Here is a 15,216-nt window from a genome sequence, read left to right as displayed (position 1 = left end):
GTTTTTTTTTTCTATTTATTAGCTTGTTAAGCCGTTGAAAGAACATTTTAGAAAATATCTTTAATAATATTAATTATATTTGAGTAAATTTGTAGCAATTTTTAATCATTGACTGGGATCTGAATATTCGATGAATATGAGAAAGCAGAAAATAAACAAATTAATTTTTAGGGATTTTTTTTATTCTAATTCAAATCTTAGTCAAATTTTTTAGGGAAAAATTATTTTTTTTACTGAAAAATAAAATTGAAAAATTTTTAGAAAAAGAAAATTACGAAAAATTAATTTTTAAGTGGAAAAAATTAACAATTAATTTTTAGAAAACTAAAATTTTTAGTGGAAACAAAATCAAAATATTAAAATTGTGGCATTTATTTTAAATTTAGCCGAGATTTAACAGTTAACGATTTTTAATTAGAAATAAAATCTTAAAATTACTTTATTTACGGCGCTTGTTTAAAATTAAACCGAATTTTGTTTGCAACATTTAAAATTGAAAGAAAAATAAGTTTAACGCAACATCATTTTGTTTGGGTAATAATTGCAAAGTGTATGAAATGCAATACATTGCCAAAGTTTGCACGAGTACGTGACAGTTGCACTGCAAAGCATGAGTTTAGGAATACAGCAGATTTTAAAAGGGATTATTACATTTAATATTAATATTAATTAAACTTACATATGGAGAAAATAATTATTTTAAAAATATTGAAATCAATATTTGAGAGAGTTTAATTATATGTAATTTTTCTAGACAATTCTAAAATTCTTAATTTTTATCTCAGTGCATTTGATGAAGAATATGTAATAAGAAAAACTCTCTTCCAATGTAAACGATATTTTATTTGACATAATTGAGATACAAATTCAATTGTAACGGTATAACACTTTCTATGTTTTTTTTTTCTTCTCTTGGATCAAATTTTTTAACTCTCTTGGTATAAATCCATCACATAGGCTACCGTTTTCAAATATTTCTCTACCGACACAACGACTATAATGCGCGCAAAGTTAAAACGTGAACATTTTAAAGAAAACAAAATATATATTATATGTCTGGTGTTGTGTTAAAAAAATCTTTCAAATAATTTTCTAAAACATATAATATTAAACAAAAAAATCCATATTTTAAATCGAAATTGTCGCGTCTTTGAAAATATTTGTGCAAAATAGATAAATTTTTTTTTTGAGAAAAATTATTTAAGTTTAAAAAGGAACTTTTTATGGAAAATATTCATTAATATAAAATTTAATGAAAACTAGTTAAATAAATAAGATTTTATTGCTACAAAACAACAAGTGATTATTTTCTAATAAATAATATAAATTTTATACATATAATTTAAAACTATTTTATTTCTATATACCTCTACATACATAAGAAACCAAGAAAGGTAAAACAACCTAAAAAAATAATCTAATTTTGGCGCCTTTTCTTTTTAATAAAGCCTGCATCATCCTAAATTTAGGCGTGAGTTTTTTTATAATTTACAGTTAGATATTTTTTTCTGATAAAACTTTTTTTATTTTATAATTTCATTTTTATCAAAGAAAAAATAATAATTGCAAATCTCATTATTTGAATTTAAATGCATTTTATTGTATTTGCCAGAGGAAAGCACTTTATTTTGCTATGTAAAGATACAAATTGAAAACTGCAAGATTCTGGACCAATAGGGTAAAATTTCTACTGTAAATCCACTGTCTGTAAATGGACAACGTTATTTTTATATACTTCTGAAAACACCTTTATCCCAGTTATAATTTTACAGACGTTTTTATACATTTTAATAAAGGAATACCAAATTCCATTTTCCAAATTCTAGATTTTTCTATTTGACCATGCTTTTTTGAATTCATAAAATATAAGGATTTTCGCGAAACCGTTATCTATATTTTTCCCGGGATATATTTTTAGCAAATCAAAACTTATTTTTATGGATCTAATTTATTGGCTTCTAATTAATTAATTTGTAACATATTCCAGATAACTGTTTAATTGTTTATGAGAAATCCTACAAACTATTTTCTACATGAAATGAAATAAAATTTTCTAAAATTAAAACAATGGCAGAACGTTACTACAGGTATGTCAATTTTCCTAATATTAAATATTTTATCCACAAACTATTCTTTAAAAATTTTGAAAAAACGTTCGTCTCATTATCAGCATACATCCAGATGAATCAACTAATGTTTACATAAACTACAATGTCGGTCAGACACAGGCGCAGGCGCCTACACATCATCCCATCAATCAAATAGTGGGCGTTCAGCAATTAAATGGAGATTATGATTACTTAACAAATAATGCTTACTATACAACTGTGCCAGCTTCAGTGGCAAATAACATTGTGGATGTTAACAACAATCGTAACTCAAGTCGTTATTATAATGTTGGGGCTGCTGGAGGAGGAGGTGTTTGTGGTAAGAATGGCAATGGTCATCAACCAAATCATATTTATACAAATAAAGTAATACCCTCTTCATTGATGAGCAAATACACCAGTGCTGGTAGCTACATGCATGGAAGCAACACAATGATGACCAACCACTGTACCGACACATGATTCGCACACTAATCAACATAACCACAGCAATCACACATCGGTCACCCAGGCTTATTATCCAAATCAATCCAATGGCTCATCATATGGTTATCAAAGAAATCGTTATATGCCTTACAATCGCTGCAACACCACAAACTCCTCGACCATACATCAACCCATACACACTACAAGTGCTATTTCTACTTCTGTTTTAACCAACGGTGCTGGTTACAATCAGTTTGCTACACCTATATATCAAACATGCCCACCTGGTTTGGGTCAAACTATAACATCAACTGCACCGCTACCCTCGGCATCGGTTCAGGCACCTTTACATTCACATTCCATGGCCACAACTACCGCAGCGCAATGTTCTGCTGGCTCATCAGAATTTACATATGCCCATGCTGTAGCTTCATCATTAGTACCAAATATTGTCACTACAAATGTGTCGACTACCGATAATAAAAGCTCATCTGTTTCTTTAGCAACGGTTGTTACTTCTTCTTGTAGCTCTGGTGGTACCGTCATGACCTCAACTCCATATAATTCTAGCCAAACGTACGCAACAGCTGGTGACCCTAATGACACGGTCACTTTGCAAATAACAAATCTTGATTTCTCTATGGATGAAGCTAGTTTAAGAAATTTCCTACTAAATCAACTGAAACCTATAACACCAGTGGTTTCGTTAACATTCGAGGGTAGTTCATATGCTAAAGTGACTGTCCCGGATTTGTACGTAAGTATTAATCATGCTTTAATGAAATAACAAAAAATATCTATTCTGTTTGTAATTAATGGAAACATTTTTTTTTCTAATTTTTGTACTACACATACAGTTTGCAAAACAAGTAGTTTCGAATTTACATCGCAAAAAAATTGGTCACAAGCGTATGTTGGTATCGTATACACGTGATTCTTCTTTGACTGAAATAAACACTTTAAGATGTCAAGTAGCTGGACTACTAAAAGTATGTAGTATTGATGGCATATATTATTCTGATTAACCATTTCCCTTTTATAGGATGTTCCTTGCTATACTCTACCCATGTATAAGTTTCGTGAACTATTTCAATCGCGTTTCAAAACCTCCATTAGTGTTTTGGATCTTTATAAAATGCAGGACATTTGCATTATTAATTCAGATAATAATGAAGAGAAATTTATTACCTTGCATCCTGATTTAGTTAACTCATTGGAAAGTTCTCCCCTAATGGAGGGATTGCAACATAGTGTTCCGTATTGTACTATACACTTTAAGAGAGAACAACATAAGGGATGGGCTGAGCAAGAAATTGAACCCTTACCAAATGTATTTATGACCATAGCTGAAATACAACAAATTATACATCCTCTGTTGAAAAATCATGCCGGCGATATACCGGTAGCTTCCCTAGTACATTGCATCGAGGGGCAATTGAAAGCTCAAATCACACCTAATGATAATGGTGTTAATTTGGAACACTTGGTATGTTGTGTCCAGGGCATACAAATAACCGTTAATAATTTCGGTATTAAAATATTGGGTTGGTTGGAATTAAACAAGGAAAACGGTGGCTCTTCCAATCAAATATATTCGAAAAACTCTATATCCGATCCATTATATCAAATTTCCCGTGAAGTTATAGAACTGGTGAAAATGTCTCCGAAAGCTACTATGAAATTTAATCGTTTCATACCAGCTTATCATAACCACTTTGGTAAACAGTGTCGCGTAGCGGATTATGGTTATACCAAACTCATAGAGCTGTTCGAAGCTCTGTCGGCCGTGGTTCAAATTATGGGTGATGGAGAAAATCGTCAAATTACTTTAACACATCGCACGCAAATTCGGCGTTTTACTTCAGATTTGTTAAGAGTTCTTCGTGCACATGGCAATAAATCGGTTCTGCTCTCGCAATTGCCCACCATATTTGCCCAAACACAGAATAGAACCTTTGATGTTACCGATTATGGAGTGTGCGATATTGATGATATATTAGATGGCCTTGTTAATTCAAACATTGTCGTAATTTCCAGAGTTCAAAATGGCAAAGACATATTAATCTCGATTCCCAAGCGTAAACAAACGTCTAGTGAGCTGGAAAAAACGTGCATTTTTGCGGGAGAAATTGTAGAGTTGTTTCGTAATGCTCCACAATATACAATACTCTTTCAGAAGTTTGTTCGCTCTTATCACTATCACTTTGGTTATCAGTGTCGTTTAAGTGATTATGGCTTTCAAAAGTTAGCTGATCTTATGGAAGCGGTACATGGTGTAGTCGAAATGGAGCTTACTAATGATGAGGACAAAAAAATTTACTTAACTGCCAAGGTAGCAAGAAGAGTTTTTTCGGAACAAGTAGAGGAACTTATAGCTAAAACAACAGGTTCTTCAAAAACATCTGTAAAGTTAGAGGACGTTATGAAGTTGCACAAGAAGAAATACGGTTATCAAATAACACCTCAGTCATTAGGAGTTAAAGATATTTCAAAAGCAATCGAATTATTACCATATGTAGAGGTTTATTAAATCATTTAACTTTAATTTAATTATTTAACATTATTAATTCAATTTTTCTTAAAGGTCTTTCAAAAAGATGACTCCAAATGGATTATTTGCCACAATAATGATACCGCTTTTCGTAATCTTTCTTATAAAGCAAGCAAATATCTTTTAGCCCACGAAGTGGAAAAATTTGATAAAAATAATCAAAACAATGAACAAGTCCAGGCATCCCCCGAGGAATTGAATAAATCTTTAACACTTAGCGAATTCATAAAAGGGTTCAATGAAAAATTTAAGGAAAACACAACAGAGTCAACTATACGAGCCATGAAGCACGCTCTTGAGGCATGTTAATTAATTAAGTTTTTAAAGTAATGTTCTACAATTTCCTTAATTTTTTAGATAACTACTGAAAACAATATTTCCCATGTGAGCATGTCCGGATTCATGAAATTTTTGATCAATGTTATACGTTTGTTGGAGCAGCGCTCAACCATGATAGTGCATGATATTAAAACGACATTGGATTGTACAATAAGTACAACCTTTGAATTTGGTTATCCAAATTTGTTTTCAATTTTAACAGCACATGAAGATATTTTCAATATAAATCTGGGTGTAACACAAGAACGATCGGAAATTACCCTGGTACCGAATTCTGAGAGTAAGTATCAGAGCCTTTATTCGTATAAAACTATATTCAATTGTTTCCTTTTAGTGCGTCTATCTTTCTACGCTAATCACAAGCATATGTTTGGATCTTTAAAATTACCCTACAACAAACAAAAAACTTTACGTCCTTCTCGCCCCCCATTAAGCGAGCATAATAATCGTAATTCCAATAACCAGGGGCCTCCAGCTAAAACTCGTGCTATGTCCTCGGATTCATCCTCATCTTCATCCTATAACAACTCTTACTCATCATCTAACAATTATCGATCACACAACTCTTCAAACTATTATCAACAGACATCGAGATCATCATCTTCTTCGAAAAATTATACCAGTGGCAATTCATTTAATAACCTAAGTAATTCGTCGATTTATTCTACAGCATCGCATCATTCCAACATGTTTAATACATCCATGTCCAACATGTCAAATAACAAGGAGAACTCCTTTAATTCCTCGATGATGTTTAATCAATCATTTAATACCTCCTCAAATACTTCAGGATCTTCATATTGCGATTTAAATGGTAGTGTAAATAATTTGGTCAATCCAATGGGCGGTTTACAGCCGCCACCAACGCAATCGCAACCACAACAAGAAATGAATGCAACAAACTCTGTTCAGCTGCAACAAGTGCCACCTGTATATCCCACCTCCAAATTATGGGACCGTCGTCATGGTTGTAACATTTATCAACAGCAACCTTTCATGGATGTCACAACTGCAAATTTACCGACACTGATGATGCCGCCACCACAAGTACCAGTACCGGCACAAGCTGTTACGATACCAAACCAACCTACTTATATACCAATTACCACTGAAGCCTCAACTGGTCTATATGAGTTAGTAAACAATATACAAATGTGTCCTATATATGAGCCTCCTAAGCCTGATACACCACCTTCAGAGGTAAGGTCTTCTTATTTAATTCTACTGAAATTGTCATAAACATTCCTTTTTATTATAGAACATGCCATTTTGGATCGATCCAATTTGGACAAATAATAATAATAGTGAAAAACCAAAAGATGATCTGGTAAATATTACAATTGGCAAATTAACACCATTCAATATAATCTTTATACAATTATTTGTTTCAGTTAAACATTCGATTGCCGGAACTAAAAGCTCTAAACGTTTTGCCCATGTTATTATCGCCTTATAGTTTATCGAAAACTGAAAATATGAAACAAGTTTTCAATTTCGATTCACATGATAGAAAAATTGCTTAAGTTATTTATTATTTACTCAATTATATTGTCATTATTTATAATTTATAATCTTATGATTTTGCCTAAAAATGTTACCGAAAATATCTATTATATTTATTGATTATATCGATTAGAATAAATTCATACCAATATTTAATTTTAATAAAATAAATTATTTAATTTTCACTCCCTTAAAATAACAAAAATATTTAATGTTAAAATGTTTTTGTGGCAGCCAAACTTATAAAGAAAGGAAACATAAACTAAAAGCGTTTTGTTAAATAAAAAACAAAATTGTAATAACATCTAAATATCCTTAAAACATGCCACTAGAAAAACATTAATTTAAGATAACCAATAATATTGTAACAATTTAAGTTTAGTTAATAATATACAAAAATGTTAAATATCTTAATTAAAAAAAAAACTTTAAAAATTTTGTAAACAATTTGAAAATCAAAATGGTCTAATTGTATCTTTTATATTTTTATAATAAAATTTTGTTAACATTATTATAAAATAAAAAATGCATGCCAATTAAAATAAAAAATAAAAAAACATTTTAAAATTTAATATTAAAAATTTGGAGCCACCCAATTAAGAAACATATTGCACAACTCAATACCAAAAAAACAGGCTGCATTTGCGGGAAAAGCACGTATCATTACAGGTGTAACACCACGATACAAAGCAAAAGGTCCATCGGTTTTAATAAGTTCTACAAAGACCTCACGAATACCTCGCTTGTAAGTACCTTCCGGCGCTGTAGTTGAGAATCAAATTGAATTGAAATAAAATATTTATTTATTTGTCTTGCATTAAACCTGTTTGTAAACGACTTTTGAGCACATCGGCTGGCATGCCTAAAATCCAGTATGCCATTCCAGCAACCCCACCAGCAAAAACTGAAGCAAAGAATTTTGACTCAGAACCAGTACTCTCTACTAATAATTTGGTTATGGCTTCATAACTTACAAAATAGGTACCATTTGCAGGAACATCTATGAAGATCAGGTTCAAAATTTGAGAGAAGATTATAAGTAATTGTTGAGTTAAAAACTCAAAAAATATTTGTTTTTTGTATATGTTTCTTTTTATTAAAAGGTTGATGTATTGCAGTTAGAAAGCAAAAAACTAATTGTAAAGTATTTTTTGTACACTGCCATTACCAATACCTTCTGTCAATGTTAGAGAACTGAAACTTTGACCACTACACCAAGAAAAAAGGAACGGTCTTGTTCATAACGACAACTTTTCCATTAGGGAAATATGGCAGATCGACTTTTCTTTTAGGGAAAGAACGGCATCAATAATATAAAAAATGTTTTTCTCAAATTTGGAACGCATTCTAAGAACAATGTAAAACTTTCAAAAGTTCAAAAATATAATTGAAGCTTATATTTTTATAGATTGAAATAATACAAACTAATTTGCATTTATTTGTCTTCACTTTTTCTTATTATAGAAATTCTAATAATATCAAACATAGGGCGCATCTAAGATACGTGATAAATGTACAAAAATATAAATTTTTAACATATCCTATACGTTTTTAGTGAAGGAACTAAAAATTTGGAGCGAATTTATTGAATACTTTATTGGCCAATTCAATGCCAAAGAAGCAAGCGGCATTGGCTGGGAAAGCACGAATCATTATGGGTGTTATACCACGATATAAGGCAAGAGGTCCATCCTTAAGCATTAATTCCTTAAAAACGCTACGAATACCGTGTTGATATGTACCAGCGGGAGCTTAAAATAAAAGGAATAACATTTTATATGGACATTGAAAGTTTAAAGACACACTTACCTGTTTGTAAACGGCTCTTTAAAACATCGGCAGGCATACCAACTATCCAGTAGGCAATACCAGCAGAACCACCAGCAAATAGGGTGGCAGTTAAGCTGACCTGATCACTGCCACTTTGTTTTTTGGCAACTTCTTGTAAGTACTCGTATACCAAGAAGTAACAGCCGTTAGCCGGCAAATCTTAAGGAGAAAATATGATTTAATTGATTTTTTATATTTTACACAAACATTCATTCTCTTGGCTTGGCTTGATGTAAATGAATATGAAATGTTAATAACCAGCACACATGTATGATATGTTAATTATAATTGACTTTGCACAGCATCAAATTTTATCTTACAAATGTTTTAACCACAAAACACACATAAACAAATAAATATACAACATTATACATCATACTTTATATATATAAAATATCAACACATAGTAAGATTGTAGAAAGCGATCTTACAAAAAGTAAACAAATTATTAGTTTCAGCAATAGATGATGTATTTTTAATGAAATTACAATAGAAGAAAACAAGTAGCAACTCTAATACGATTAAAACTTATAGATATATAGCCCTCCATTAATTCGAAATTTAACCAACTACCAGAATTTCAATTCAGACTGCCAAACCCAAAAAATTAAGCAACGAAATATTTAAAACTTTCAAAATTATTCTTTATATAAAGTGGATATTATATTAGTAATTATTTTAACATAAACATTTAAATATTTTAAATAACTTTAAAAGGTATGGATTTTTAAGAAGTTAAACTGGTACTAATAATTTGTAAAAATAAATATAAAAACGTTGCTCTTGTATAGATTTGCGTAAGTATTACAATCCCAGTATATAATAGTATTTGTTTTCATGTTTCATTTTAATTATATATTTATATTATATATGTATTACTGCATATACACATTTATTACATATATAACATATTATTTTTAATTACTATTTATGCACAAGACTTTATTTTGTTTTTTTTTTTTTTTTAATTTACTCAAAAACAATACTTATAAAATTTATACGAAGTAGAGTAGTTCTGGATTGTATAGCATATGCCTACATGTTTAAGAACACACATTTTACTGATAACAACATCCTTTTCGTCGCGATTTCCTTCATATTTATATACGATACATACAATAAATACTTATACGAGTTTAATCTTTTTAATTTTGTAATTTAGTGGAGGCGGTTTATGTTTTTTCACAAAATTCATATTTAGTTTTATATCGTCTTTTCAACGCTACACGCCAATAATAATATACGTTTAGAGAGTTAACATTTTGTGATATTCCAATGCGACATAATTATTTTAAAAATAACATTTCTGGAAAAATATGTTGATCTAAGATATAAAATTGATCTTTGAAAAATTTAAATTTTAATAAATTATATTAAATTGGAAAATTGTTAAAAATATGAAGTGGTTTTTTATATTAACCTTGATATTTTGTGTAGTGAGTAAACTAATTAAAAAGATCTGTATTTTTAAACATGTTAATGCATAAAATTCAAAAGATAACGATATATTTATGTAACAATAAACTCAAAAATATATGTTAAAAAGTCTTGTATGTGACTTATATAAAGATGAGATGCAGCAAACATATAAATAAATGTGAATTAAAGTGCAATATTAATAAAGAAATATTTTATTATTTCAGAAAATATGCATCACAGCAACATTTCAATATAGAGGCACTAAAACTAACAATAGAAAAAACTTGCAAAATAGAATAAAACGAAATAAATATGAATATGACATAATATCATCATCGTATGATGAGAACGAAGAACAACAGCAACAATATGAAGAACAGGAACGTCATCATAATCATCGTCTACAACATGACGACGATATGGATTATTATAAACAACCGGAAACGGAAGTTAATATAAATTCCATTCCAGCTATAGAAATTGACATGCCGCAATGTCCACAAGGTTGTGTTTGTCAATACGCTCATTTAATGGATTTGCCAATATCACGTTGGATCAATTACATGCAACAGAAATATTTATCACCCCAGCAAAACGAGGACAATGCAAACAACGAAAACAATAACAACGATTCTGATGCCGATTTAATGGATAATGAGTCGTCCTATGAAGGAGACTATAGTTATTTAACAAATCCTTTTATAAAACAGGCTACGTGTATAATTCAGGAGGATACTGACGCAGAACAATTGATCAAAACATTACCCCATGACATGCAAGCCTTGATTTTACTGTACACTGGAGTAGGAAAGAATAAAACAGGTAATTCTCAAGTTAGTCATTTAATCAAGTCAAATATAACACAACTTTTTATTTATTTTAGTGAATAGCAGTATCTTGAAGCCCTTAAATCAACTTACTACTTTAGAAATTCGAGGACCTCAAGATCGTGGTTTACGCTTTTTGCTAGATGCTCCCTTAAACTTTTTACAACATGCCAACTTTGAGTCCATTACTTTAATCGGATCCGAAATCTTTAAGAAACCCAAAAACTTGGTGCATCCTAAAGAAGTGTTTGACTACAAACCAAATATTGAATTGCTCAATAGTTTGGAATTCAATGTAGAGGATAAAAATATCAAACCATACGATAAGAAACTATTATTCGAATTGCAACAACAAGAGCAAGATGAATTGGAAATTGTACCATACGAAGTATATAAAGAAGAAGTGAAAAAATCTCAAATGCCCTCATTTTATGGTTGGAAACAGTTAGAGGTTTTGCGCATACAGTCATGTGGTTTAAATGAGTTATCTTGGGAAATGTTTATGGGTCTAGAAGAATTGCAACATCTCTCCTTGGAGCGCAATGATATTGCTGTCGTGCCACCATTTGCTTTATCTGGCGCCACACAATTAAAAACCTTATCGTTGGCACACAATAATATAAATGATTTACACTATCGCAATTTAGCCGGCCTGTTTGAGTTGCAAGTATTGGATTTAAGCGATAACTATTTAACTAAACTAACGGAATTGAGTTTTCCGCCGTTGCCTAAATTAGAACGTATTGATTTTCGTCACAATCCCATACGTTATATTTTCCCTGCCACATTCTGGGTCATGAATCAAACACAGGAAATGTATTTTGGTTCTGGTGCAACTGCCCTAGAGTTGTGGGGTAATCAGCCATTTAAAAAGTTAACTAAACTTAGAATATTGGAAATTAATAATGTAACTATACAAAGTTTAGATCAAAATATATTCAAGGTAAGGAGAAGAAAATTAGCAGAAAATGGCTTTCAAAATTTAATAATATGGTTTATAATTCTTATAGGATTTAACATCGCTGGAAAAATTAAAATTGCGTGGGCAGCTGGGCTCAGTGGAGTTTGATGCGTTTGCAGGATTTTCCGAACTAAAAGAATTAGATTTGTCAAATTGCCATATCAAGGATATTTCCATGGATGCTTTCATGGGTTGTAAAAACTTGAAAGTAATAAATTTGTCCAAAAATAATATCTCCTATATACCTACTGGACTTTTTGACGATCAACAGAGCCTAGAGGAAATATATTTGAATGATAATCAGTTGAAGGCGCTACCTATAACATTCTTCCAACAAAAAAGGTTGTTACTGGCACGACTTAACAATAATCCTTGGAAATGTTCTTGTGAAATGATGAATTGGAAAGCTAAAATAACTAACCAAGAAAAGGGTTCTAGCACTGAAAGGTGCATTAATGATTACTTTTCTGGCAAAAAACTTTCGTGTCGCAATATTCAGAATTTTAAATTCAATAAAAAATTGGCACCAAGATGCGATAATTTTAAGGGACGAAGTGTTTACTATGTCATGCGTAAACAAATGCAATGTAACAAGAAATATATTGATTTGCGAGCAACTGCATCAACACGTCAAAAAATACCACATTGGCAAAAGATTGAAGAGAGAAAGCAAAGAAAATCCGCACAAAATCCATTGAAAACAAACTCTAATAATCATCTACAAAATCGAATGATGTGGCAATTACAAAAGGAAGAGAAGATTAAAAATACCTTAAAGAATATGCACGAAAATTCATTGAGATATCAAGTTTTTAAAACCATTAAATTTGATGAGAAAAATGAAATAAATGCGACGAGCAACGAAGTTGAACTTTCGAATGACACCTAAATGTAAAACGAACATAGTGTGCAGTGATCCAATAAGAATATAAAATATGGTATTCAAGGGAAATGAAGATATTGAGGAAGTCTAGATTTTTAGTTTTAATTTCGTTTTTTTTTTTTAATGGTAAGATGAAACATTTTAATATTACGTGTACAAAAATTTTAACTATCTTTTTAATAAGATTTAATAAAGTTTTTAAAAAATATATTACTGACACTCATATATTTTATGTTTTCGGTGCTTCCAAAGTTCAAACCGGATGACGTTGTATATTTAATACAATTTGGTAATAACATTGAACTCAAAACAGTATTATGTTATCTGCAGATTTTTAAAATAATTTCGGTAATTAATATTTTCGTTATCTTTTATTGAACTATAGACCTAGACATATAGACCATAACCGGTAATTAAAATCATTCTGTCCCAATTTTCTGTATTGTTCATAAACCTTTCTAGACTAACGTTAAAAAAAATATATATAAAATTTAAGCAAAAGTGTTAAATGAATGATTAATTTATGGCTTGGTTTTGTTAGAATAGAAATACAATATAACGTTGGTGTAGTTAGTATTAAGGCTTTACATGAAATGAATACATTTTATACGCACCTATTAATGAAATATAAATAACTTACCTCTGAGTAGAGTAGCACAGCTACCCTTATAGATAGAACGAATGCCACCTTCCTTGTACAATTTTAAGGCACAATCAACCATGCCATTATATTTACGTTCTGCCCCCGATGAGGCTTGTTGAATTTGCAGTAGGCATTTTATACGCTCACCAGGAGCAGTAATAATAGTGGATAGAAGACCTGAAAAGGAACCAGCCACAAATGTTTGGGAATATGTTAATTTGGTATTGCCTTCAGTCTGTTGAACACGTTTTCCCAGCGCATAACCAGCAAAACATAAAGCGAAAATTGGTGCCACACCGGTCATGGGAGCTGACATGCCTTTATATAAGCCTAGGAAACCCTCGTTTTTGATTGTTTTGGCAGCACAATCAAAAGTTCCTTTAAACATTGGCTGCTCACCTGGAGCAGGGCGGGGCATAGTTTGTAAACGTACCTATTCCAATAGTGTTTCTTTAGTGTAATAGATGTTTGGAATAATATAAAGTATACATACTTTAATAGTATCTAAAGGATGACCTGATAATACAGTGCAAATGCCTCCAAAACCTCCGCTCAGGAAAGATTTGATGGGATTAGCCTTACGTTCAGTTGAGTCAGACATTTTGCAAATATGAAGCTAGGAAGAATATAATGTAATGTAAGAATATGTATTTAAAAAAATATTATAATAAGGAGTTGTATTAATTATTTATATGTGTATATGTACCACTAATCATTGACTTTTGAACTCTTCCAAAATTATATATAATCCAAATAACTTGTAATTCTTAATCTATAATGATACAATAATAGGATTATAACGATGAATTGCAAAATTGTTAACACAACAACACATTTATTAAAAATACATATTTACAAAAATAAATTAAAGACTTAGGGAGCAAATACAATTTTGATCTTTTGGTATAGAACACTAAAATAAATGATTACGTCGAGTTTCTAATTTGAATGAAATGTTTGTTAACAATATGTGCTAGATATAGAGATCATATTTTCAAAAATTAAAAATGTGATAAACTTTTTAAATCTCATTGCTTTCAGACAATTTATTATATTAATATTTAATGTTCTTAAAATGGATTAAAATTGAAACATAAAGCTGAATATATAATTAATTTTAAACGCCAACGAGTCAAAACAATAAGTTGTCCCCAACGTTACTAACATGTCTGTACGTGTATTTTAATGAGACAAGATATCAAAACTAGACTAACAACCTTTCAACACCATTAATTTATCAGTATTGTTATCAATCTTGTTTATTGTTAAACAAAAATTTGCAGAACAAAATAAAATGCAATATTTTATTTAACAGTTCTTAAAAAAAGAAAATATTTCTTAAATAAAGAAACTTACCTAGAAAATTGTGTTTAAATTTATTTAAAAATGATGACCAGTTCAAAGTCCAGTGGAAGGTGGTTGAGAGACAATTATGTAAAACAATAGTGGCAAAAAAAATAAACAATTAATTTATTTTTGATATTTCCTTTTATATTGCCATTTAATTGTTCATAGATATTGTTATATCGACTAATTTATTAATTAAAGTTTTTACACGTCAAAATTATTTTGAATAATTGTAATAAAAAAATGTAAAATCGGAGTACTAAACAGCTGTTTGAAATAAAAACAAAAGCAAAAAACTTGATAGCACTTTGTTTGCCTAAAAATATAATTTTCTAGTAAAAACTTGGCACCACTTAAAAAAGTGTCAAATACAAATGAG

The 15,216-nt window shown here is 30.2% G+C and overlaps 4 protein-coding genes across 6 annotated transcripts; 2 read left to right on the top strand and 2 right to left on the bottom strand.

Annotated features, from left to right (window-relative positions):
* The first annotated feature begins 2,067 nt into the window (after positions 1-2,067).
* On the top strand, positions 2,068-6,967 carry LOC119616298 (meiosis regulator and mRNA stability factor 1-like). Its single transcript, XM_037972644.1, is given in 10 exon segments — positions 2,068-2,087; positions 2,171-2,555; positions 2,557-3,291; positions 3,392-3,523; positions 3,577-5,055; positions 5,119-5,385; positions 5,443-5,704; positions 5,759-6,624; positions 6,683-6,751; positions 6,816-6,967. Coding segments are annotated over 10 exon segments (4,347 nt in total). The 3' UTR covers positions 6,948-6,967.
* Positions 6,968-7,113: 146 nt separating this feature from the next.
* On the bottom strand, positions 7,114-8,062 carry LOC119616301 (congested-like trachea protein). Of its 2 annotated transcripts, XM_037972649.1 has the most exons (3): positions 7,902-8,062; positions 7,751-7,831; positions 7,114-7,689 (listed from the first exon to the last, which is right to left on the bottom strand). In XM_037972649.1, exons 2-3 carry the CDS (start codon positions 7,806-7,808, stop codon positions 7,502-7,504), a joined length of 246 nt encoding a protein of 81 aa, XP_037828577.1. In that variant the 5' UTR covers positions 7,809-7,831; positions 7,902-8,062; the 3' UTR covers positions 7,114-7,501. The 2 variants fall into 2 exon arrangements, with proteins under 2 accessions (XP_037828577.1, XP_037828576.1); XM_037972648.1 differs by having other exon boundaries at positions 7,751-8,062.
* Positions 8,063-8,326: 264 nt separating this feature from the next.
* LOC119616300 (congested-like trachea protein) lies at positions 8,327-15,137 on the bottom strand. 2 transcript variants are annotated; one of them, XM_037972647.1, is made up of 6 exons: positions 14,847-15,124; positions 14,197-14,262; positions 13,984-14,106; positions 13,488-13,923; positions 8,737-8,916; positions 8,327-8,678 (listed from the first exon to the last, which is right to left on the bottom strand). In XM_037972647.1, the coding sequence occupies exons 3-6, from the start codon at positions 14,089-14,091 to the stop codon at positions 8,491-8,493; spliced, it is 912 nt and encodes a 303-aa protein (XP_037828575.1). In that variant the 5' UTR covers positions 14,092-14,106; positions 14,197-14,262; positions 14,847-15,124; the 3' UTR covers positions 8,327-8,490. The 2 variants fall into 2 exon arrangements, with proteins under 2 accessions (XP_037828575.1, XP_037828574.1); XM_037972646.1 differs by lacking the exon at positions 14,197-14,262 and having other exon boundaries at positions 14,847-15,137.
* LOC119616299 (slit homolog 1 protein-like) lies at positions 9,996-13,048 on the top strand. The gene is made up of 4 exons (XM_037972645.1): positions 9,996-10,193; positions 10,401-10,998; positions 11,060-11,946; positions 12,014-13,048. The coding sequence occupies exons 1-4, from the start codon at positions 10,155-10,157 to the stop codon at positions 12,851-12,853; spliced, it is 2,364 nt and encodes a 787-aa protein (XP_037828573.1). The 5' UTR covers positions 9,996-10,154; the 3' UTR covers positions 12,854-13,048.
* Positions 15,138-15,216: the final 79 nt, after the last annotated feature.

The sequence above is a fragment of the Lucilia sericata genome, unplaced genomic scaffold (genome assembly GCF_015586225.1).
Source record: "Lucilia sericata isolate MDLA Ls3-8-SP2 unplaced genomic scaffold, ASM1558622v1 Contig000067F_arrow, whole genome shotgun sequence".
In the NCBI taxonomy this organism is placed as follows: domain Eukaryota; kingdom Metazoa; phylum Arthropoda; class Insecta; order Diptera; family Calliphoridae; genus Lucilia; species Lucilia sericata.
Note: the sequence above shows the minus strand (reverse complement) of the source record. Positions and strands in the feature narration are given on the sequence as shown.

Coding starts and splice junctions, on each gene's coding strand:
- LOC119616299 (XM_037972645.1), top strand. CDS start 10,155: ATGAAGTGGTTTTTTATATTAACCTTGATATTTTGTGTA. Junction 10,194..10,400: donor TAACCTTGATATTTTGTGTA/GTGAGTAAACTA, acceptor TTATTATTTCAG/AAAATATGCATCACAGCAAC. Junction 10,999..11,059: donor AGTAGGAAAGAATAAAACAG/GTAATTCTCAAG, acceptor TATTTATTTTAG/TGAATAGCAGTATCTTGAAG.
- LOC119616300 (XM_037972646.1), bottom strand. CDS start 14,091: ATGTCTGACTCAACTGAACGTAAGGCTAATCCCATCAAATCTTTCCTG. Junction 13,924..13,983: donor ATCCTTTAGATACTATTAAA/GTATGTATACTT, acceptor CTATTGGAATAG/GTACGTTTACAAACTATGCC. Junction 8,679..8,736: donor AAAGAGCCGTTTACAAACAG/GTAAGTGTGTCT, acceptor TTTTATTTTAAG/CTCCCGCTGGTACATATCAA.
- LOC119616301 (XM_037972648.1), bottom strand. CDS start 7,808: ATGGCATACTGGATTTTAGGCATGCCAGCCGATGTGCTCAAAAGTCGT. Junction 7,690..7,750: donor CAAAAGTCGTTTACAAACAG/GTTTAATGCAAG, acceptor TCTCAACTACAG/CGCCGGAAGGTACTTACAAG.